The sequence below is a fragment of the Micrasema longulum genome, unplaced genomic scaffold (assembly GCF_059751315.1).
Source record: "Micrasema longulum isolate JH-2025_06_02 unplaced genomic scaffold, ASM5975131v1 h1tg000031l, whole genome shotgun sequence".
Taxonomy (NCBI): Eukaryota; Metazoa; Arthropoda; class Insecta; order Trichoptera; family Brachycentridae; genus Micrasema; species Micrasema longulum.
In genome coordinates this window covers 1,225,511-1,250,105 of record NW_028277238.1, presented here as the reverse complement: position 1 = coordinate 1,250,105, position 24,595 = coordinate 1,225,511, and the positions used below count along the sequence as shown (strand labels likewise).

The window sequence follows — 24,595 nt, the reverse complement described above, 5'->3', positions numbered from 1 at the left end:
TTTGATGGTTTTAGAATGCAATATTTCACTGTCCCTGGACTGGCAACTGAAGCGTAAGACTGATCACCTTACATTTCTGTAACAGATGATCGAGATACGCTGCATTTCCTTCTTCGTCAGTGCCCTAAGTACCATCAGGCGTGAATAAGGGTTTGATGATATTATATTTACATTATCTGTAGTATTGTTAATATCAAATTATAACCAATAGATTTTTTTTTCTATTATGAAAATAAGTATTTGCGTTCTTATAATCTACCCTAATATTTAATTTTGAGGGTCGTTTTTAACGAGTTGTAAATAACTTACTATTAGAAAATGGGAATTAAGTTGGGGTAGAGTGGGATTCGAACCACAGACCTTTGATTCGCGAGTCCGAGACACTAGCCACGGAAAAATTACATCTTAGATTCGTGATTTTTTTTAAGTAATGGAGTACATTTTCGCTAAATTGTAGATAAAATAGGATGCATACAGTATATTTGTATTATGAGTGAAGCCATTTGTCGAACTGACCGAGTTTTACACCAATCTGCTTATGGCAATTGCACAACAGACCGTTAAATTGAACGTTCGAACAATGCAAAACTCTTCTAAAAAACAATGGCGGTTGAACCAATCAGATTCTATCAGGAATCTAACTGAACCATAATATGTTATACATAATAATTTTTATAACATTTGAGTTTGTCCAAATGTTTGTAGACAAAAGACTGGATTTCAACCCTCTCGGGAGTCATTAAGAGAAACCAATACAGGAATGGAGAATAACTTAGAAAGGGGAATATGGAAGTCTAGGCATTTACAGGGCTTACGACCTGTCATTGGCTGGTTTAAGTGGCCACTTTACACACTGTGTAACATTCACCATTTTGCCTACGTTTGAACATCCATATTTCTTCATTTCTTTCATGTGTTGATTTTAGTGAAGTTAAAGAGCTAAAACCTTTATTGTTAAATATTTCAAATCCACCATATCGGAAATCGGACCCGAGACCTCTCGCATGGTAGACAAACGCGCTAACCATTACACTACGAGGTGGACTTAGTTTAATAGTCTATTAACAAATAAAAATAGTCCAGAAGGAGCGTAGAATCATATTTGAATACATAGTACTGTGTCCAATAATTCCCCCACTATGCCTCACTTTCGCCGCGCGCATTCGTGATGCCGCATAATGTTGCACGATGGGAAAAAATATGATTATAACATAAATGTAAGGTTAAAAAAAATTAATCCATTAATTTCTCTAAAATTTTATTGTGCACGCGGAAATATTGATTGACACAACAGAGTAGATAAGTAAAGGGTCATTTAATAAGAGTAATTGATTTAATGAACTTTCAACTTTAAATTTAAAACAAATTTTATTTTACATAAAACGGATATTTTTATATCATATTAAATAATATTTTATGTTTTAAAAAAAATGTCAGCCAAATATCCACGATAGAGTTGTTTAATCCGAGGTCCAATTTTCATTATTTCTCTTATTAGATGAGCAAAGCAGGGTAAAAAAAATTACTACCCTGGCAACACTAACGAAATGTTCATTTTGTTTCTTCGACAATCTGACAGATGGAAAAATAATTCAATTTTTAAGTAATGCATTTGTTACATACACATTCATTTGCTAATTACGCATGAAACGTGATTGCATCCTGTTTCTTTAAGATCCTAGCAGTATTTCTTCACTTTAAAAGGACACAACACGGCATAGTTGAATTCAAATCAGGAGTTGCGTACTGAGCGACGTCTACAAAGAAACTAATGGGTCTAAACGTAAACCTTCTCATTTATGAGTAGGTTTTTCGCCTTCTATTTATTTATATTTGGATAATTTATATAGCGCAGTTTTTGTGAAAATCACCTCAATGTGTGCTCAAGATGTGCGTATGCGGTTTCTGGACTTATTCTTAATTCTATGTTATTAACGTTTATGTTTTTATATCAGGAAAAATCTGAAAATCTCATTAATTGGGGAGTCTTCTTTAGTCCATAAAAATTAAAATCGAGATGTCAGTAGTGATAGGTATAGGTAACGATAGTAGCCGTAACAAAAAGCGGTTTACGTAAACAATACCTAGTTTGTTTTCCATCCAAATATCCCAGTTGACAAATAACAGGCGCGTTATCAGTCCGTCTAGAAAAATGCGGTAGCATTTAAGGCTCTATTCAAATATTGTAATCTCGGTATTGTTACCTTCCTGTGTAAGCTCGACGAAAAGCCATGCGTGTTTATAAACTGCATCGCACCGGCCGACCGGCCAGTACATTAGCGACCGCGGGCTTGGTAGGGTCGTCTGTCACGCCGCGATACGTCGCTTGACATTTCAAATACTAAATTAGAACAATCGAAAACGTCCGAACGAATGTTGCTATTTAAATGAATCAGAAGAGACTTTTGAATTAACGAAGGTAGAACTAGGTCATTCTTATCATTTTATCAAGTAAAACATCTGTTATCAGAATAATAAATATTATTGTGTTTAATTTTAAGCAGAACTTTTTTGTTTAATTTGTTCGATCGAATAGACATGAATCACGGGCTATTTAATGCCCTTATTCGTGTCAGATTCAATTGAATTCAATTCTCTCCCATAAGTGGAGATTGTGCGGTATTAGATCAGTCTAGCGGGACAATAGACAAACAATACGCGTTGCCTGATACAAACAAACCGAAATTATTTACTATGTGACTCGTGTCGAAAGTGCGAAAAAAGCTGTAAATATAATGACAAAAACTCCGTTTAATTTAATGCAAGACGGGGGGATTCCCGCCAAAGAAGAGACCTACGCTTTCATCGACGGATCGAAACCGGCGCCAGTTCTCGACCCTCAACCGAAAGACATGGAGAATAATGTTTATATGGAGACCACCAAACGGCTTCTGAAGAAGAGAAGAAGCATTTACCCCATCTGTGGGGCTCTTTTCGCGGCGGTCTGTCTGGTCTGGTTAGTTGGCCTCACTGTGGTCAGGGAACTTCAGCTTGCGGAGATAAGAGATACGTTGGATAAACTCCAAGAAGAAATGGAAGGGATCAAGAGATCCATCATGGAAGATGGATTGCTGGACGAACTGAATGGTTTCCAAGATGAGGTAAGTTTTTAAATATTGAATTATTTGTTTGTTATTTTCAACGGGGTAAAAAAATGTTTTTATGTAAAACTTATCGTAAATATATTATATAAATATGTAACAAAATAATTGTACATTTTTTAAATAAGATTATCCAAATATGGCATGTATTATACTGCAAAAATACGTGGTATTGATTCTTAAATTAATAAGTCAAATTATTATAATTTTTTTAAAGTATTTTAATTAAAAAACGCATAAAATGAAATCAGCTTACCTTTACTGTTAAAAATACCATGAGTTTCTCTTACCCAGTTACCTCGAATCAAGATGAATCTTACATAAAACATATGTTGACGTTGGTTTCTTCAGCTTTAAATTAAATTATTACTTTTAATTTTATAACATATGGCAACATGAACATTGCTTCTTTTCTAAATATACACAAAACGAATTTCATACGTACCTTACGTCAATCTTTTCAAACACCTGTTTTGTCCTTAACTCTCATTTCTGGCGCTAAGGGTTATAATATATAATTAATTCTAAGTATTTTTACTATCATTTAGATAAAAAGTGGATAACCACTGTCAGAATCTATTAATCAAAACAAAATTTACATGCCTGCATCTTTTTATCTCGAGATTGTGTTGAAACAAAGATATTTCATTTTTACAAGGTTCATAAACTACATAAGTTGAAATCATGCATATTAATTGTTTAGTTAGTTCATAAATATGCATTATAACAGGTGTAATAAATAAGTATTTACGTTAAAGAAAATTGCGTTGTCAATAATCTTCTTCTTCATTCCGTTTCCCTACCTAATAGTGCACAGGGCACCGCATTGATAGACTAATCGCAGCGTATCTTGATAATTTTTCTTACATGAACGTAAGATGATCAGTCTTGCGCTTCAGGAGCCAGTCCAGGGATTATGAAATATTCAAGCGCAAAAACACCTTATTAAATAAACTTTTTCAATCAACCATGTCGGGATGCGAACCCGAGGCCTCTTGCATGGCAGGCAAACGCGCTGAACACTAAACCACGAGGCCTACAACAGGCCGAGGTTGTCAATAATTATCGACAGTAATTTTATATCAACACCTGTTTAATCTATGAATAGGTTGTTATATAATTCAAATTACCTGAAAGTGTACAAAATAATAAACTAATCAAGCACTTAAGATTCCAATATAACAATAATTTCATCGCAAATAAATTATATCTCTCGGATTATCTGCAAAATATACCAATTATGAAATGATATCGTTTAAGTTTACCTAAAATTATACCTTATCTACAAACTATTTTTTCAAAATAATGCGTTAAAAATATACCAATCTCTACCTACATACATATTCATATAATAGGGAAATATTACCTTTTTTAAACATTTTTTAAGTAATAAAGGTCTATGAAATGCTGTCCGGTAAAAAAAATGTTTTTGCTAATCATAAGATAAAAAATATTTTTTAATTTATAATGTTGAATTCCGGTAAAAACGGTCATTCCATTGGCCACGCCCCAAATACGCCACGATTCATGTTTATTTGTTCCCGGCCATTGAAATTTGTTCAGAACATTATCACGAATCTTGACGTCACAACAACCATGGCCAAACACGTCGCGTTTTTCTAGCAGTACATTTTTTTTTTACATTTATGTATGAAAATATTTCTCCACAATATCCGTATTGATTTTGAAAATACAATTAATTATTTTAAATCCATTTTATATAATTTTTACCGGTATTCGTAGTATGTGATATTTCTCTATTACGTTATATTATATTGATGTCTCAAGAGAAATGTAAAAATCTTATAATGAAGGATTTTAGGCATTGACAGGGTCTATGATCTTTAAATTACTCGTTTAAGTGGTTTTTTTTTCAGTTTGGTACTTTACACACCATTGCGTTACTTGTCGGCGTTACCTCGTGGTGTAGTGGTCAGCGCATTTGCCTACCATGCAAGAGGTCTTCGAGTTCGATTACCGACATGGTTGACATGAAATATTTATTTTTAAAATGTGTTTTTACACTGTAATATTTTATAGTCCCTGGACTGGCACCTGAAGCGTGAGACTGATCATCTTGCCCTCATGTAACAAAAAATAGCAAGATACGGTGCGATTGGTTTACCAATGCAGTGGCCTATGCATCATTAGGTGCGGAAAGGAAATGATGATAATGATGATTATACGCTTTATAATAATTAAAATTCTGCATATGTTTTTACATCTTTGATCAATATATTTTTTTTAAACTTTTATTTATTACTTAACGTCTTTTTTTTTTCATTAAAAAATAACGTGTCCTCACTGGGGTGGGTGTCTCCCTTGCCGAAGGAAACACTACATAATTTTGAAACGTATCCTGAATACATATTGGGCCTTACTTATTAAATACGAAGCTTATACAAAGTAAAAACTACAACCGGTGTAACTATTTGTACCCGGTATGAGATAAAGGTTACTTTAAAGTATATTTACGACCTAGTATAACTATACTAAGCTTATTCCATCGTATTTTTCAACCATGCCACATTTCTGTGTACATTTATGAACAAGCTGCGTGCGCATGTGCAGTTACCAATACTTATACGTTATTCATATTAGTATTAGTATTAAAAAAAACGAACTACAAAAATTTATGTCAAGCGTAACTTGCGATATTCAAATCTATTAAAATCCTTAATGATATTTATTTATTTAAGCTTTATTTTATTTTGTGGTGTTTAAGACTTTGAATTTCTTCTAAAAGAACAAACTGTAAATAAACTATATTTTCTGGGCGTCATGGACTTTTGAAAGGGAACATTTAATGTAAATAATTTAAGAAAGACGATTCATACGCACAAAGTGACATTGGTCATAAAAAAATAAGTACATACCGAAATGAAACGAACTTAACTATGCCATTTATAAATGTTGAAACACATGTTTTTTCATTTAAACAATTCAAAGATGTAATATAATAAATATTTTATTAATAAATTCTGTGAAATGTAATAACATTTTCAAAACAAATGCTAAATAATATTTACCTGAGCGTAATGTTAATTTGATGATTATTTTTACACTCGTAAACGATATTTTACTTTAAAATCTCTAAAAAGACACCATGTTTTCTTCTTCTTCTTTCGGTGCCTTGGCGAATCCCCCCGACGTTGGCGTCAGATACTCGCCTTTCATCCTTTCGTTATCTGCTGTGATCACACTCTTACGAGTATGATCCCATTGCCCAGGGTTCGCGACGTGGACGCTAACGAGTTGGTCTAGTCAGTAGTGTTTCCGGTGGAATGTAACTGGGTGTTTGCAGCATTTTAAAGAATCACACCCTCCAGCAAGATGTGACTCACTGCGACCCGATTAACAGTTAGAACACCATATTTTCTACATTGTTTAAATTCAAGATAAATGCAAACTATTTTACTACCGATGTGACAGATAACAGCTCGGAGGCTTATTCCAGTGTAATGCCACATTGGACGCAGGTATAAACGTGGAATAAGTTTCTATTGTCGCTATCCCAGCTCTATACCGAGTATAACTTTATGCGAGATTTACATTTAAAAAAAAACTACAATACCATCCTCATTTTATTACTATTCCTAGGCGTTATTTTATACCAGATTTATAAAAACAGTTTTCACTTTGGATATTTATCCTTTAAGTAACACTACAAATAAAAACACATTTTTTACTTATTTGGCCTGGTCTACTCATCAATCCGTGCGCAACCCACCTACATTATCCACTTCTTGATAGCCATTTTATAGTGTGAGTACTTACTAATTGTCCTTATGGACAATGAAATTGGTCTACTTCTCGATTAAAGCGTATTTATCGAGTATCCGATATTCTTTGACCGAATGTAGTGTTAATTACTATTTTAACGGCATCAAGGTGAAGTGCCTAGTAACTCTAGTATTTAATGCTATCTGTTATTTTTTATAAAGCAAATAAAACTAATTAAACTGAACGCTAATTTATTACTATACGTACGTTTAATCCTTTCAGACCTGAATTCATTTCTCTAGATATACAAAATATTTTTTATTTTGAATTTTTCGTATGTATTTAATGTTTTTTTTTTTCATTTATACTCAACTTAACGTTCATTTTTTTACAAACAATTGGTCTCAAACTGATAATCCTCCCATAAAATTCATATAACTCTTGTGTTGGCTGTGATGTCACGCTAGTCTACATACGATACAAGACTTGATATATATCTCTTATTTTTTCAAATAATGAAACTGTATTTTTTTAAATCTTCAAACGGACATTTTCCCAACGGATTTGGTTTGTAAAATTTGTATAACTACGCTGGATTCTAATACAAAAAATATTAATCCTTCCTACGCGAAAAATGAATGTGACGCTAATACAGCTATAAGTCTATATAAGAGAGAGCATAAAAAAATTATTCATAGCAAGGAAGACAGAGACGCTGTTCTGCGGCTGGTGTTAGTGTAAAACAGATCCAGTCGGTTATTGACAGTTATGGAGGACGCACACATGTAAGATGTACGGCTTATTTTATTTTGCTGAAACAGGGAAAAATTATATGTTGTTTTTATAAATTATTGAAAAGGAATTATTAAACAGTATGCCTCCGTGTTTTTTTTTTTTAATGTCTGAACTTAATAATATCCCGGCTTTTGCTTCTGGTAAAACGATGTTACATCACCGCGCGCAAAGGTATCATTTACCACAGTCTTCTGAGAGTCAAAATATGTTATTATCTTACAATATATCGATGGCTCAATTCCATTGTGCGATAACTTAAAAAGTTCAAGTTTTGAGTTAAAGTATTCATTATATTGTCCTTTTAAATTCTACAAAGGTAAAACTCTTGAAAATTATTAGTTTTCTCTTAGTAAAATGAAACAATGATTATAATCTACATTACTAATAAAACCGTTGTGATAATTTGCATTGAAACTTTAATCCTAAAACTAGCAACCATTTTGTATATAATTCACATAAATACATTTATACTTCGCTTTAGGTGTTATAAATAGTTATTTGTTACATATCAATTTCGATGTGTCAAAACTTTGATGAACTATTTCTCAAAAGTAGTAATTTCTAGTTACATCTGTATGGAACTGAGCCATCGATATGTTTATTCAATCAAATAAATTTAATTTTACTGAAATATGTTTAAAACTTGCCTTACATATAATTTATAAGGGCGACTGGAATTCGCGCCAAAACAAACAAACCAGCCAAAAGCCAGCTGTCAAAGTTAAAAACTAACTTTTCAATGTAATGCTGATTACCGACGTACACAAAAAAATAAAGGTGTACTTAGGGGTTGCAGTAATTAAAAAATACACTCGCCGCTTTTGAATTTCGGTAGGTAGAATTATAAAAATTCATGTATATTTGAATGAACACCCGGGCATAAAGAGAAAAACATTCTGTTAACTTTAGTTTGTAGCAAATACCCGAAAACTTGTATTTTGTATACTAATAATATGAACTATTTTTCAAAAAAATGTTTTTAATAATGAATTTTAACCTCACGAGATTTCACTTATTGATATCTCCACAAAGATGGCAAAATATTTCAATATAAATTATAGATTATCTAGAGTAAAATATACATATATTGTATATGCCTATATTACATAATGTTTCTATTTATCAGCAGTCCTGGTCAAGGGCGTAATATTAAATGGAAATCATGTAACTATGTTTTACACTATAACATGGTATACATGTTGCACTTAGAAGTAATTTGCATCTACAGCATACGTTATTAAATGCAGTTTATAAAATAGAATTATCGTATAAGTTATGCAGTTAAGCATTAAGAATGCGCGTTGTTTTTATGTCTCTTTGAATAATCAATTCTATGTTCTTTAATGGGTTTTACGTATAAACGCCTAGGGTAATGGTAGAATAAGGATGGTGTTCAATAGTAAGGATGCTATTCCCATCCATATTCTACCACTATGCCTAGTCGTCACTTTATACCAAGTTTATGAGTAAGGCCGATAGAAAACTAATGTTGAATAGTCAAATATTTTCTACGAACGTTTTTATAGGTCTCATTTTTAAAAATGATATTTTTTTATTGACGTATTTTGTATTATGAAAACGTAATTGGTGTTATTTGAATTTAATATGTTTTTTTTTTGTTTATTTTATAATTAATGTATGTTTTCTCAATACGTAAATAAAAAATGTATCTTTAAAAATTAATACGTTACTCAAAAACAAATTCAAAATATTTTTTCATTTAAAACTTCATTAAAATCAAAAACAAAAAACATCATGTGATTTATCTACCACAGATAACTTTACTTACCTACGACTTATATGCCAATTATTTAATAGTTCCAACATAAATAACATATATTAATATCTTCGTTTATATGCATAAGTTGCATTGAAAACAGAATAATAATAAATATACCATAGTAATATTGCATTAAAGTTGCAGCATTGCACCTCAGTGGACAAAAGTGCTATTTAATGGTTCTCTGACACCATAAAGCTACTAGCACTTTCTTTTATGGCATAATGGAGAGCTTCCGACTGGCTGTTTATTAAATTCAAGAGCTTTGTATTAAACAACTTCCTTATTTCAAGTTCAAACACTTAGATTATTTACGATGCTATAGAAATTCCAGCATGGTGGATAATTTTGTCAATAGATTCGAACATTGATAATAAAATTATGTCATAGTATTTATGTTTAAAGCATTAACTTTGTGGTCAAACGTTTTAACTTATATAAGTAAATATTAGTGTGTGATGATTTAAAGTGTACTTTAGTATTTGCATGTTGGTGTGGTGATTGTGCTGACAAAGAGACGGGTACATCTCGAAACCGGTAGACATAATAAGTCTTAAGTGGTTATATACTACTGTTTACTTACATTAGTTCAAAGTATTTTAATTTAATTCAATAAAACAGTACGCCAATCTTACTAACTCTCTTTTAAACCGAAAAAGGAATAAATATCCTGCATCACCCACGACTTGATAAATCTTTTTATTAATCAGCGAGTACGGCCTTAAAAGCAAAACATTATAAAAAACTAACAATTAAGTATAAAAACACATCCCTCAATATTTGGTTTTGCATGTTGGTTTGTATGTTGGTTTAATTGGTGTCCTGACGAAGAGACGGGTACGTCTCGAAACCGGTATACATAGAAAAGTCGGTAAGTGTTTATATACAAATATTTAATAACATTTATTAAAATCTTTTTATTTTATTTTAAAGGTATACCTCTATTTTAGAGACTTGTCAGCAAATGGAAAAGAGAGGACATGGAAGGAAATTATATATACATGAACAGATGTACAGGTGTCAATGCTTTTACTCAGTGAAATAAAAATATACAAAAAATTAAACATAATAAGGCCTGCCATCCTATTGCATGTATTTACTTAAATTTTACAAAATTAAGCAACGCCGACGGTTCAAACGATATTTTTTTTAAATAAAAAATTTTAACAATATTCTTTATAAACATTTAAGAAAAGAAATATTAACCAGAAGATAGTGGAAAGGGAAAAACTGAAAAGCGAAGAGGAGTGATAAAGGATGATTAAAGAATGGCGAGAGCGTAAAATTGCATTCGATTTGATGTCGAGAAATAAAGAACGAAAAAGACGAAACAAAGTTATTCTGAATCAAGTTATTTTCTGTACCTACTTAAGTTTTTTACGAGAATTGCTACTTAAGTTTTGAGATAGACAAGTAAAAACAAATATTTATGATCGAAAATGGCTTTATTGTTTTTCTAAATATTCTCCTTGAAGATCAATACACATTTGCATGCATTTGAACCAATTTTCGAAGCACTTTATTCAGTCCGATTAAGGTATCTCCAAAACATGTGATTTAAACGTATCAATCGCTTCTTCAGGCGTCGAAAAACGTTGACCTCGCAATTTATTTTTTATATGCGGTAATAAGAAAAAAATGTTGGGTGCCAAATCAGGACTGTACGGCGGATGACCCATCAATTCGATGTTTTGATTACTCAAAATTCACTTGTTTGAGCTGATGTGTGACAGCTTGCATTGTCGTGGTGGAGAATGATTCGCCTTCTGCAATTGGTTTCCCTTATTTTTTTGAACAATTCTGGCAAATAAATGGTGGTGTACCATTCAGAATTGACCGTTCTACGTTGTTCTAATGGAACGGTGGAGACATGTCCAGTTATTCCAAAAAAACAGGCGACCATTTGCTCGGAAGTGCTTTGTGCGCAATCAACTTTTGTTGGATTTGGCTAATCTTGAAAGACCCACGCATTCGATTTTTGTTTAGTTATGGGTTCATGTGCATAAATCCGCGATTCGTCACCTGTCACGATCTTATAAACGTCTTTTGAAGCACCGCGATTGAATTTTTTTAACATTTGTTTGCACCAATGGACACGAGCCTTTTTTTGAGCGATTGTCAAATTATGCGGTATCCAACGCTAACAAATCTTTTTGACCACCAAATTTTCATGCAATATTGAAGGTATTCAAATTAAACTAATGCCCAAGCATACCTCGATCTCGCGGTATGTCACATTACGATCTTGCAATATCAGTTCACGCAAAGCATAGATTTTTTCTGACACAACGGTCGATTTTAGACGACCTTCATGAAATTCGTCCTGTTACGGAGTGCGACCACGATTGGATTCAGAAAACCAGCAAAACACGGTGGCTCAAGATGGTGCTTCATCACTAAAAGTCGCAGTGACTTGATAGTCATACTGTTGTTGGTTTAATACACGTCGAAAGTCATTGAAAATCATCGCACGAAAATGTTCACGATTTAGTTCATTTTTTTTAACAAAATAATGTTTTCAATTATCTGTAAACAGCACAAATATCACTCGTATGACAAAACGTTGAGTACGATGACAATGTCAAATTAGACATATTGACACTGGTGTTGCCATATCTCAAAACGTAAGTAGCAACCCTCGTATATGACGTGTTAAATAAATCTAGACTGTAAAAATTCTTGCTTAATGATTCACGAATAAGATGGGGATGGTACAATGTTTCCGATGATTAGTTTTGATGTTGGGAATATAGAAAAGATCAGACAGTTTAGTTGGTATAGAGAAGACACGGTTTCACGATTCCTGCGAATCAAAATTATTGTTTACAATTTATAAAATGTTTGTTTGTTTACTCATGGAGTGTCCCCACAAAATCTTGATGAAAATCTTTTATAAAAGACATAGTGATCATGATGACCGCTAAAGAACTTGGTGTAAGCAAACAAGAAAGGCGGATATAAAATCCTGACCTAACGATATAATGTACCGAATCTGAAACCGTTCTTTATTAAAAATAGTATTATCTAAGACGTCATTAATTGAAGATAAACACTACTTTCTTTAAATTCTACCCCAGGAAAAGAATTTTAATAAACTGAGCGCTGTATCAATGGAACAGCTTTGAGAGAAAACGGCCGTTGGAATTTTAGTTGAGGTGTTTGAAAACTGGATAAACAGACATAATTTATAAACAAATTCTTGCAATTTTATTTAGTATTCATATATGCATTTTTTTTATTTTCTCATGTATTTTAAACGAAGTACATAAGTTGTATACGCCTCAGCTTAAATATCTAAGTGAATAATAATTATAAAAAGGATGTACTACTTTGAATTGCCAATTAGTGTTCATTTTAAAGTATTTTTAATCTTGGTTTTAGCTGGGTTTATTTATGTATGAAAGTTTCATCTTCTAAGTGAACCTACGTGAAAAGAATTTATGAAATAACTATTAATTAACTCTGTACTGCAACATAAATTCAAGACAGGCCTAACATATTAATGAAGGTTTATTTTTGTAAGTCACCGCGTTTTTATATTGCGGAAATAAATCAGATAAATATACTTCCTGAGTACCAACTACCTTACGAGTAAATTGTGACAAAAATATATTATGTACACTAATGTTTGTTTATTTAGCTTCCAGCTCTAGGTAACATTGGCGCTTGAGGAAGTGTGGATTTTAATAAACAAAAAAAACATTTATTTTTTTAAGCCTATCACCGCCCTAACAGATTGGCATTAATATGTATATATATTAAAACCTAATTTAAACAATCTTAAAATCTATGTCAAGTTACAAAGAGTATAATTATGGCCTAATCTAGGAGTCAGGAGTGACAACACCGCTTGCTTCTTGAATGCTCGCTTGTGCTGTCGGAACACATCGACAGTATCGTTTAATGAGATTTTTTCACTGTTCTGAGGATCCTTGGCAGAGGGGAAAAGAATCCGATGTTGGTTTTACAATTTCCCACAGCAAAGACAGCATTCGTACGCAAGTTACGGTGAGGTACATTAAGTCTAATCTAAGCAAGAATATCATGGACATCATTACAGTTAGATATTAATTTGTGCAAGAAAATCAAACCAGCCAAAGTCCTTTTGAATTCTAAACTGAAGATGTGAAAATACTCTAGATGATCATAATAGACCATTATGAAAGTATTTGATCCAATTCTAAATAATAGCGATTTTAAAAATGTACGTTTCACTGGTTCAATCCGCGTTATATGAATATTATAATTAGGAGACCATATTAAATTCGAGCAAGTTACGAACAAATGATTTATACTATGTAATTGCAATTTTTGGCTTTTGAATGGCTTAGATATTCGCAAAATAAATCCACAGATTTTGGACGCTTTCTTGGAAATATGATCAAAGTGATGGTTGGATTTATGTTTGTTATCAAAAAGTATCCCAACATCTCAAATATGTCTCGACCATACGTTTTAACATGGGATTTTTTTACATCTAAATGTATACTCGTATAATATTTATATTAAATGTCGCTTAAGCTTCTAAGGCTCTCAGCGCCTCAAATGTAAAATATGAAATTCCTTCGTAAAATGTAGGTATATAAATATTTATCTCGAGATAATTTTAGCACATCTCCGCTTATCTAAGTTCTAACCGTAACTTTGTTTATTTGCAAAATGATAAAACGGAATGCCAATCTATGCAAACATTTCCAAGCCGGGGATGGCTTATAAATTGCATAGTAAATATACACACTTTATGGTACTAAATTCTTGGCATTCTTTCACAAAAATTGTTTACAGTTTTTATACATTCTGAATGTACACAAAATCTTTCTCATCATCATCATTTTCCTATTTGCGCTTAGTGATTTGCTCTGATTCCTGGCATTATTTCATGAAAAATATTTACGATTTATACATTGCAAATATACAGAAAAATGTTCTTATAATCATTTCCTTATTTGCACCCTGTGGTGACCAAAGGTCAGAGGTCAAATCCCACTCTGCTCGATTTCCTTTTTTTAATTTTTTTATTTACGACTCGGAAATGGTCTGAAAACTTCAATATTTAAGCAAGTAATAAGAACTCAAGTATTTATATTTTTTTAAAATACAATAAAAATAATAATAGTTAGTAGCAAAAACTAAACATAAAAAGGGTAAAAAAAATAGTAAATGGTAAAATAATATAAGCATTATAATATATAAAGATAGAAATAAAATAAATTCCTCAATAAATAATTGAAAACAACAATACAATAATATACACCAGCTGTTCCCAATTTTATTTGGCTATGGAACCCTAATTGATCTACCTTGGTATTATCCTCGGCTCTACCCGCCCGAGTTTCTCCAGGGTATGCTTGGCTACAACAGTTTAGAGACTAGAATGAATGTGTATTTGACTACACATTTTTATCGATTGTTGCGCGGTATGATCGATAATTCTGAGATTATGATGAGCATTGGTTTTTATGTTCCTGATAATTACCTAAGACAGCGTCAGCATAGATTGTTTCATATTCCGATATACAGGACCAACCTGCCTATGGTTATGCCTGTTGGAAGGGCTACTGCTATGCTGAACAACATTTCTCTGGATATTGATCTGTTCCATGTATTCGAAGGGGTTTTCCGGAGCAAGATTCTCTTACTACTTAGACATGAGTCTCTTGCATGTATTTTTTTCTTCTTTTTATAGTATGTACGTATTGAATATATGTTTGGAATGTACAAATTTTATTTAAAACAAATTAATTAAATTGAATTGAACCTTTTGAGGTGAACTCCATTTCAACAATTAAAAATTGAATTGTCAAAAATTATATTTTTAAGACCCATGACACCTTATTGTTTGCATTTTGTAATGTTCGACTTCAATGGGAAATCTTTACAGCACGTATTTAATGTTTTTTTTTTTAATCCGCAGTTTTGGTTATAATAGCATCAAAATTAGACCGGCAATTGAATACGTAGATCTGGAGCGGCATCCAGTCTAGTTTTGAGCTTGGATCTAGTGCAAGTGTAAGCTGAACCGCAACAATTCCCCCCTTGCCCCTATGACCCTTCCACGGAACCCCTGGGGTTTTTTTTGTTTTTTTACAATATACATAAGAGGTAAAATAGAGTATTAAAAAAACAAAGCATAATTACATAGCGATGAAATACATATTAATAGTAAAAATAGTAAACGAAAAATCCCACAAATGCATGGCCTGTTTGTGGGTATACAAGAAAATGTTAATGATTTTTTGCTCCTTTAATATATAATGGACAGTTATAATATTTTTGTGTAACATAAGAAAGAGAAAATAAAATATTCCGCCAAAAACTGGGAACCGCTGCACTACACTACACTACGCCTTGGCGGGGTTACTGCCATCTCAAGGCAGATTTCGAAACCCAAATCTTGAAATGTCTTTTTCGCATTGTTTGAGTAATATCTATTTTACACAAATTTATATTTGTTTATTTATACATTTTATCATATTTTCAATTGAACGTAGTTATGCAGAGAGCACAACTTTGAAAAAATGAGATATTGGTGTTAAATGTCCATTTTTTGTTTTGCTAAAAACAGCCGGACCACTTTCATACAAAAAAACTGTAAAAATCACCTTCTGAAAATAGTGTCGATCACAAGAACGGGATTTCTCAATTTGTAGAAAACACCCACAGGACTAGAAAAATCTTACGGTACTTAAAAATTAATTTACACTCTTCAAACACATAATAAGATTCTTGTTTGCACACCAAAAAAACTAATGTATTCATTGTTAATCATTGGTCAAAGTCAAAAACATTCCAACTGCTGTGTAGATTTGATAATTTACTCTTATCACAAAGGTGCTATTTATCTATCTCAGTTTCACTTTTCTATACCTGGCTGCTTTCTGCATAACTACGTTCAATTTATTGTTCACATTGCCCAGCTAACAAGGATACATACCCCGTTCCAAGCTATGCAATTACATTTTAATACATTACAAGTAAAAAGAAAGAACAGATAAATAAAATATAAACCTACTCGTATACACATATTGATACATATATACATACACATATACATACATACATATACTTATGCGCATACATATATAAAAGATAGACAATTTATTTCATATATGCGAAACTACATGATTGCCGTTTGTATTTATTTTTATATTTTATTTTCAACATCCAGTTAGAATCTCCAATCCGCGGCATGCATCAACCTCTCTGACTCCCTACGACCAATGTCACACACCACACCTTCTTCAACTTGACAACACTCCCGCTTTTCCACAATTCTGACAAAAAGTTACGGTTTTTCTTGCCGACATAATAGTGTTGTCTCGATGCCATTATATTATACAGGTTTTGTTTTGGACTCATGTTTATTTGCTTTAAATTGTGTCGGTATTAATTTGAATCATTTTTGTTGGTTCTAAAACAATTCTAGCATTCTTTTAAATACATTTGTTCAAATAAAATATTACACACACCTATGTGATGTCATTCAATAAACATTATTTTACTTTTCACTTTGTGTAGGTGCAGTGTACACTAGCGCACAATACAGTTTATTTATTTACTTGATTTATTTATGTATTATCTCACAAACAATACTTTTAACATTATGATAAATATTATTTTATCCTAAATAATAAAATAAATATAGAACAGTTTACAAGAACAGCATAACAAAAAGACTTGAATTACCTGTTAGCTCCAGCTCATGTATTGTTTCGGTATAATATTTAGTAATCACTGTTAAAATAAAATAGGATAAGATTAGATCTAAATAACTCCCAAGGGAGGAAATCCAGCCTGTCTGAAAACATTTGGACATACTCAAAACACTGTTGATTTAGGATGATTCGTTAATTAATTATACCTTGAAAAAGAATCTTGTGTAGCTTTGAAACCGGTTGGTAGAAAAATTAATAAATAAGTGGTTAAACATATGTTTTATATTTATTTTATCATACTGAATAACCACAAAGTGCTTCAAATATCAATTTTATATTATTTTAACCGTCTCATTTTCTAATGATCAGCGTGTTCTCCTACCTTGCATGAGGTCTGAGGATTAGTTTCTGACATGTTTGGCGTACATTATTGATCTAAAAAGCTGTTTTCATACTGCAATATTTCGTAGTCCCTGAAGCGTAAAACCGAGCATCTTACCTTTATGAAACATAAACGATTGAGATACTCAGAAGTTGGTCTATTAATCCAGTACCCTATACAACATTAGTTGGGGAAAAGAAATAATTATGATTATTATATGTCCGAAATATGTCCGCCCCGATGTGTAGTGGTTGACGCATCACCCACCATGCTTGAGTGGCCGGGTTCGATTTCTGACAAGGTCTACTTGAAATATTTTGTTTTTTAAGTATTTTAGAAAACGCATCAGGTGCGTGCTGCCTGCTGGCTCAGGATGCCTCAGAAGAGCCTTAACCCGAATGCCTTGCCTTTTACCTTTTGCCAGTTCTTCGAACCTGCGGGCTCCCGCCGCCCTGTGAGGTTGCCGATGACGATTTTTCAGGTTTTTTCGGCAGAACTTAAGGATGCGGAATTGACGTGGGAGGACGAAAGAGTGCTGGCTAGGATAAGGTCTTCTGGAGGCGTCTGGTGATTTGGGTACATTTAAAAGACGTTCCATTCTATTATTAAATATTTATATTTTCGTAATGTCAAAAAAACAATTTATAAATAAAATAAAATATACGGTAATACATGGGTTAGTACCTATTAAATTTTTTAAATGTTTACAACAACTGCGAAATAACAAGAATTATTTTTATTCTTAATTTATTATCTAGAACCCGCAACTTAAAGGTGCTCAAAGCACTGTATCCGTAAACTAACTGCGCCATGCATAGATTTTTTTAATGAAGGCGAAATGATCAAAAATGAAAATTACATTTAGTAAAAAGGCCAACTTCCAGAAGTCGCCGGAGAAAAGGCCAGCCTTGCATAAGCTAAACTAAAAGCTGCATGGTGGTCTCCGTAGTGTAGTGGTTAAGACGCTAGACTCACACATGGAAGGTTCCTGGTTCGATTCCCGATGAGAACACAAAAATCAAACGTAATTTTTCTCAAGCTTGGAAGTAATTCACCACTGTAATTGGGCCTCTTGGCCTGCGGTGCAAATAAAAAAATGCGATAACCTCTACGCAACGAGATGGTCTAATTGTTCTTACCTAGATAGTTTTGTTAATTCACCGACAGACACGTCTAACATACGTTTTAATAATTTGTTTCCTATATTACTTCAAAGGGTTTTTTTTTTTTTTTAATGGAAATATTTGTAAAATACAGTTAGTTCTTAAATGAATAAGTGGGTAGGTATTATCAATAAAAAAATCTCTACCAACAAGCCATAAAAAATAACTTAGTGGGATTTTTTTTAAAAAATAAATTACATTTTTGTTTTGATTATAAATTTGTTACTATACTCACAATATTGTTTATTATTACTTTGTGGATTTTACAATGAAATAATATTTTTTTTTTATAATCCTACTGGATATACGAGATCTGAAACTAGATGTGAATGATATTGAATAAACTCGAGTGGTGTGAAAAATACAAAGTTATTTTTATTTCAAATATAAGTTGACTGTCTTATAAAACACACAATCACCTTCAGTATTCAATTGAGTTTTGGTCTCGACCCGAAGCCAAAAAGCTGTTTCAATCTATCTAATTATAAACGCCGATCTGACCTGATATGTTTCACTTAGGTATGCCTACCAGGCGACATTATATAGCTATTTAATCTTGTTTAGTGCTTTATTTAAAAACCGGTAACTTAAGTTTGATCTCTCGTTCATGTTGCATTATTAATCATCGTAGTTCCTGTTATACAATCCATCATTCCTTACAGCATCGGTTCAAGTTCAAACCACGGTCTGGTTTGCGATAAATGTTTAGTCTTTAGTGCATAACAATCCAAAACCGGATCACACTTGGACAGCTGTTAGGCTGTAAGCTCTATGGACCTCGCAATTAATTAAACAACTTTGTGGTTTTTTTTTCTACTGAGAGGCCAAATCTTCATAAGCGATATAAAAAGTATTCAACAATACACGTTGTTTCAACTTGAGAAGGATTTTTTTTAATCGATGTTTAAAAAAATACTTTTGTTAGTGTCTCCGAGCAAGGGTTGTCAAAGTACGGTAATGCTTTCCAAACAATACATATAATAATTATACACCCGAAATAGGGTATTTTCATGTTTCTGTTTTTAACTAAGCAAAAATGTGCGATGGTAACTGTAATAAATTTTTTTTCGTGCAACGTCGGATAATTTTTCTAGAAAGGTTTAAAATACGCATATTCTGAATTACCCGAAAACGAGACGTTTCGTGCCATATAGGACAAACAGCACGTATGACGTTTTGGCGCCAGACTTGTACGTAATGTTTATTAGAAGCGCAGTCGTCCGTCATAACGCGTGACGTAAAAATGACGTGATACCTACTACGGGCCGTTTTGTATGTGCTCATTTTAAAACCCGAAAATTATAATTGAAAACTTGTTTTAAATACATTGATAGTTATATCGTTATAATCGTAAAAATCCGCTCTAAATATATATCATATTTTTGACGTTATTCCCGACTTGTAAAAATACCGTTTTCAAAATTTTCAGGAATATATTTTTTTATTTATTTTTTTTCTCACGTTTTAGTATTACGTATTTACCAAAAAACAACCGATATAATGAATGATTCATTTAATAACCTTAATATGATCATTTTTCGGGGTGGTATCAATAAAAATATAGTTCTGTGTGTGAAATAGTCAAAAGCCTTGACCCGTTTTTTAAACTCGATTGCTCGGGCAAAAATCATGTCAACGAAACCGGTGGGAATTTTTTTCTTGTAGATGGGGGGTCAAAGTTAAATAACGTCACTGCGATCTGCGTAACCTAAACAATCTTAGAATCTATTTAAATATACAATAGGTCTAGTCATGGCATGATCTAGGCAGACATGGCAAGTGTGTCATCTCAAGTCAGGAGTGACAACACCGCTTGCTTCTTGAATGCTTGCCTTTGCTGTTGTAACACATCGACAGAACTGTTTTGAGATTTTGTTAGCGGTTCTGAAGATCCTTTGCACAGGAGAAAAGAATCCGACGTTGGTTCTAAAATTTCCCACAGTAATGACAGCATTGGTACTTCTTACAAATAATCGATTTAATATCTATGCAATGCATCATTATATGTGGATTAAATAGTGTCGATGATGATGATTCTGAGCAATTATACTTATTTTTATACGATACAAACTCATGAAAAGCATATTTACATAGTTAAATAAGCACTAATCGTGCTGTTGCTTTCGTAACAATGCATCTTAAGCTTTGTTTTTTCTTATCTTATTTGCTTCATTCAGAAAATATGCATTCTGTGCGATAAGTAATCAGCTCGGCAAACCGAGATCTGATTTCATAATGCTCTCCCATATGGCAGTCTGTTGGTGAAGATTTGCAGCGGTATGCGGCAGTGTAATTTAAGTCTTATGAAATCGTATTAAATATCAGCTTCATATTACTAGCAAAGTATATTCCTCGTTGTGCATTTTTGTTTTTTTTTTTTTTTTTTTTTATTTATTTGTATTAGCTCTAATATATTGGCATTAATGAGTTATACTTAATCTTAACATTCTTAAAATCTACCTAAATTAACAAAGTGTATCACTAACAAAAGGTATGTATACAGGGTGTTCTTTAAACCCTGTCACATACGAAACCACGATGATCAGTATGGACAAGAAGACATATTAGCATATTTAAAAAAATATTTAGAACAAAGAAAAATTTTATAAATAAAATATTTAAAAAAACAAATGGTTACTTACTTCTGCAGGGGAGATGTGAGTGTAGCTCGGTTGTCGGTGTATCAGACTCCCCCCCCCCCTTTTTTCTCCCCTGCAGAAGTAAGCAACCATTTGATTTTTTTAAAATTTATATATTTTTTAAAATTTTATTCGTTCCAAAAAAATATTTTAATGTGCCAACATGTCTTCTTGCTCATACTGATCATCGTGGTTTCGGATGTGACAGAGTTTAATGAACACCCTGTATAGTATAATCAAGGCGGAAATGGCAACTGTCACATCGCGAGTCAGGAGATACAACACCGCTTGCTTCTTGAATGCCTGCCCTTGCTGTAGGAACACATCGACAGTACCGTTTAGTGAGATTTCGTTCACTGTTGTTCTGAGAATCCTTGGCAGAAGGGAAAAGAATCCGATGTTAGTTTTATAATTTCCCACAGAAAAGACAGGATTGGTACGCAAGTTACGGCGAAGTACATTAAGGTTTATCTGAGCAAGGATAGCATGGGCATCTATACAGTTAGATATCAATTTGTGCAAGAACATCAAAACCAGCCAAAATCCTTTTGAATTCTAAACTAAAGATAGGAAAGTACTCTAGACGATCATAATAGTTGATTATGAAAGTATTTGATCCGATTGTAAATATTAACGATTTTAAAAATTTACGTTGCACCGATTCAGTCCAATCATCAATCAATAATATAATTAGGAGACCATATTATAGAGTTTAATTCAAGCAAACTACGAACAAATGATTCATATAATGTAATTGCAATTTTCGGGCTGTTGAATGGCTTAGATATTCGCAAAATAAATCCACAGATTTTGGACGCTTTCTTTGAAATGTGGTCAGTGTGATGGTTCAATTTAAGTTCGTTATCAAAAAGTATCCCAAGATCTCGAATTGTCTCGTTATATTATAATGTGTCATTATTTTTGAATATGTTTTTTTTGATTGACTTAAATTTATTGTCTTATCTTTCATTTAAAGATTCTTCTCATCGTTTCTTTGAATCCCTTAAAATATGTATGTATGTATATACAGGATTACTGGTTAAGTCGACCTAGATCCTTTAAGGTATTGTAGTTTACACCATTCCTGACAGATTTGACTATGAAACACCATACCCCAAACTTAACCATTTTCAAGATATTGCATATTGAAGTTTTTTTTTTTTTTTTAATCAGATTTTTGTCTATTGGCCTAATTTTTTTGCCTTTAATTTATTTGTGTTTGTAATTTTTGTGTAGTTGATATGTTGCTTTATTATTCTTAACCCTAAAACTGCAGTTTACTGAACCGACTGGGTTGTAGTAGACGATTGAGAGTTATAAATTGAAATAAATTTGTAAACAATATATTTTTCTTTTCTAAATATTTTTTTAAAAGTCTATGACAGTTATACTGCAGATGACTGAAAAAATATTTACGTTTTATCAGCTATCCAACAAAGTATAACAAACTAGGGTTTTATCAGAATTCTTTGATGAAAGGCATAATAAGAAACTCGTTTATTTTGATTTCAAATGATTTCTAAGAATATTCTGTACAAATTTGTTTACTCCACATATTGGTCTATTTTGTTTCCTTGAACTAGTATGCGTTGGGCCAAATACCTTACAGTAATTTATTTGCGTATTTGCTTTGCCAAAATTCTGTTTAAGTTCTGTTATAGATGATAGATCTTAATAAAGACGAAGATAAATCTTTTGAGAGAGGAATATGGAAGTCTAGTCATCACTTTGACATATTATTTATATCAAATATCTGAGAAAACGTAGTCTGACTTTTGTTCATACAATCATATCCTCGTATTTACTCCCTAGATTATTGCACTGAAGCAATGATTTTTTACACAACATAGACCGCAATATATACCATTTGCGTGTCTCTTTGGTTTTGCTTTTTTGATCAATTATTTCCTATGGGAGCTAAGACCATCGAAAACCCCAAATTAGCTTGCTCACAGTAAAGCAGCAAATTAAATACAATGTAGCAATTTTTATATATAAAAAAATTAAGAGGTTGAATAAAATAAAAACAATAATATAATTTAACCAACAATGTCACACATATGAAACTAGGGATTAAAAGAAGATAAGATTACCAATAAGGAGAAAAGCAGAATCTCAAAACTTGGAGAAAAACAGAATCTCAAAACTTATTGTACAAGGGATTTAAGCTGTACAATGAGTTACCTGAAGGAATAAAGGAGATAGAGAAGATCGAAATGTTTCAAATCAATTTGAAAAAATATTTTATTGAGAAATTTTGATTAAAAAAAAATAATGTTATTAAAAGTTTATATTAGTTCTTAAGATGTTATTAATTGACTTAATGAAGCATAAATAAATAAAGAAACGCCTTATTTTATGAATTGTATATGTCGTCCTCGGAAGTACGGTATACAAATATAATAAATAAATTTTAAAAACGGAAAAGGTACAGACAGAAAATTTCATTCTGATACTCTTTATCAAAAAAAAGAGACAAAATCGGTTCAGTTTTAAGATGCGGAAAATGGCACGCAGAGACCTCGATTTTGTCGTTTTTAATTACCTAATCAGTCCGACTTGCAGTTGTCTTTTTCGCACAATATCGAGAAGATATCTGCGAGAGAATGACAGAAAAACTATGTTCAAATGCCTATTTATCAAATTTCTCTGACACGTCATATCCCAAATTCGATATTTATCTTCACGAAAGCTGTTTAGATAAAATATTCCAGATAATTCTGTATTAATAACATTGGAATATTACTTCGTTTCAATCGGCGTACAAATATAAACACAAAAAAACCTTATGAACAATCGCTTGCATTGTTCAAGTCCATGGAAACGAAATTCGAACGTATTTTTTATGCACTTAAGACAACTTCAAAGCACGAACGTTTAAAGAAATGGATATTTGTTTATTTTTCCTTGTTAGTACTTGCTAAAAGCTAAAAGCCAACTGCAATAAATTTGCTGCTCAATTTAAATGCACTTTTTGCACTTTTGATTGAGTGCCAAAAAATGATTCCATTTTTATTCCTGGTCGGATAATTTTATCTCTTCCGCAAATAGGTACTCAAAGGTATGTAGGTATTATATGCCTTAAAATATATCTGCATTTTACCCTGAATTACTTAATTTATATTTGCCATACCTACTGCATAATTTCAAATACACATTGTAAATAGGCTTAAGCAAATCATTGTCAATAAAATAATCACTCAATCCAACCAAAGACAATTCGTTAGTCATCTGAATGCCGCAATTTCTTCATTTCCTTTGAAAGAAGAAATATTTGAAAATAGCCGGTATTTGTATGCGCGAATAGAATTTTAGTTAAAATGCTACGAAAAAATAAAAATTATGATGACAGTCTAT

At 32.2% G+C, this 24,595-nt stretch overlaps 1 protein-coding gene across 1 annotated transcript in view; it reads left to right on the top strand.

Moving 5' to 3' along the window:
• Positions 1-2,266: 2,266 nt before the first annotated feature.
• Positions 2,267-24,595, top strand: part of egr (TNF superfamily member 12 eiger) — a 130,557-nt gene continuing 108,228 nt past the window's right edge. Inside the window, exon 1 of the mRNA XM_088224630.1 lies at positions 2,267-3,101. Coding sequence (XP_088080756.1) covers positions 2,736-3,101 — 366 coding nt within the window. The 5' untranslated portion in view covers positions 2,267-2,735. The remainder of the gene's footprint in view (positions 3,102-24,595) is intronic.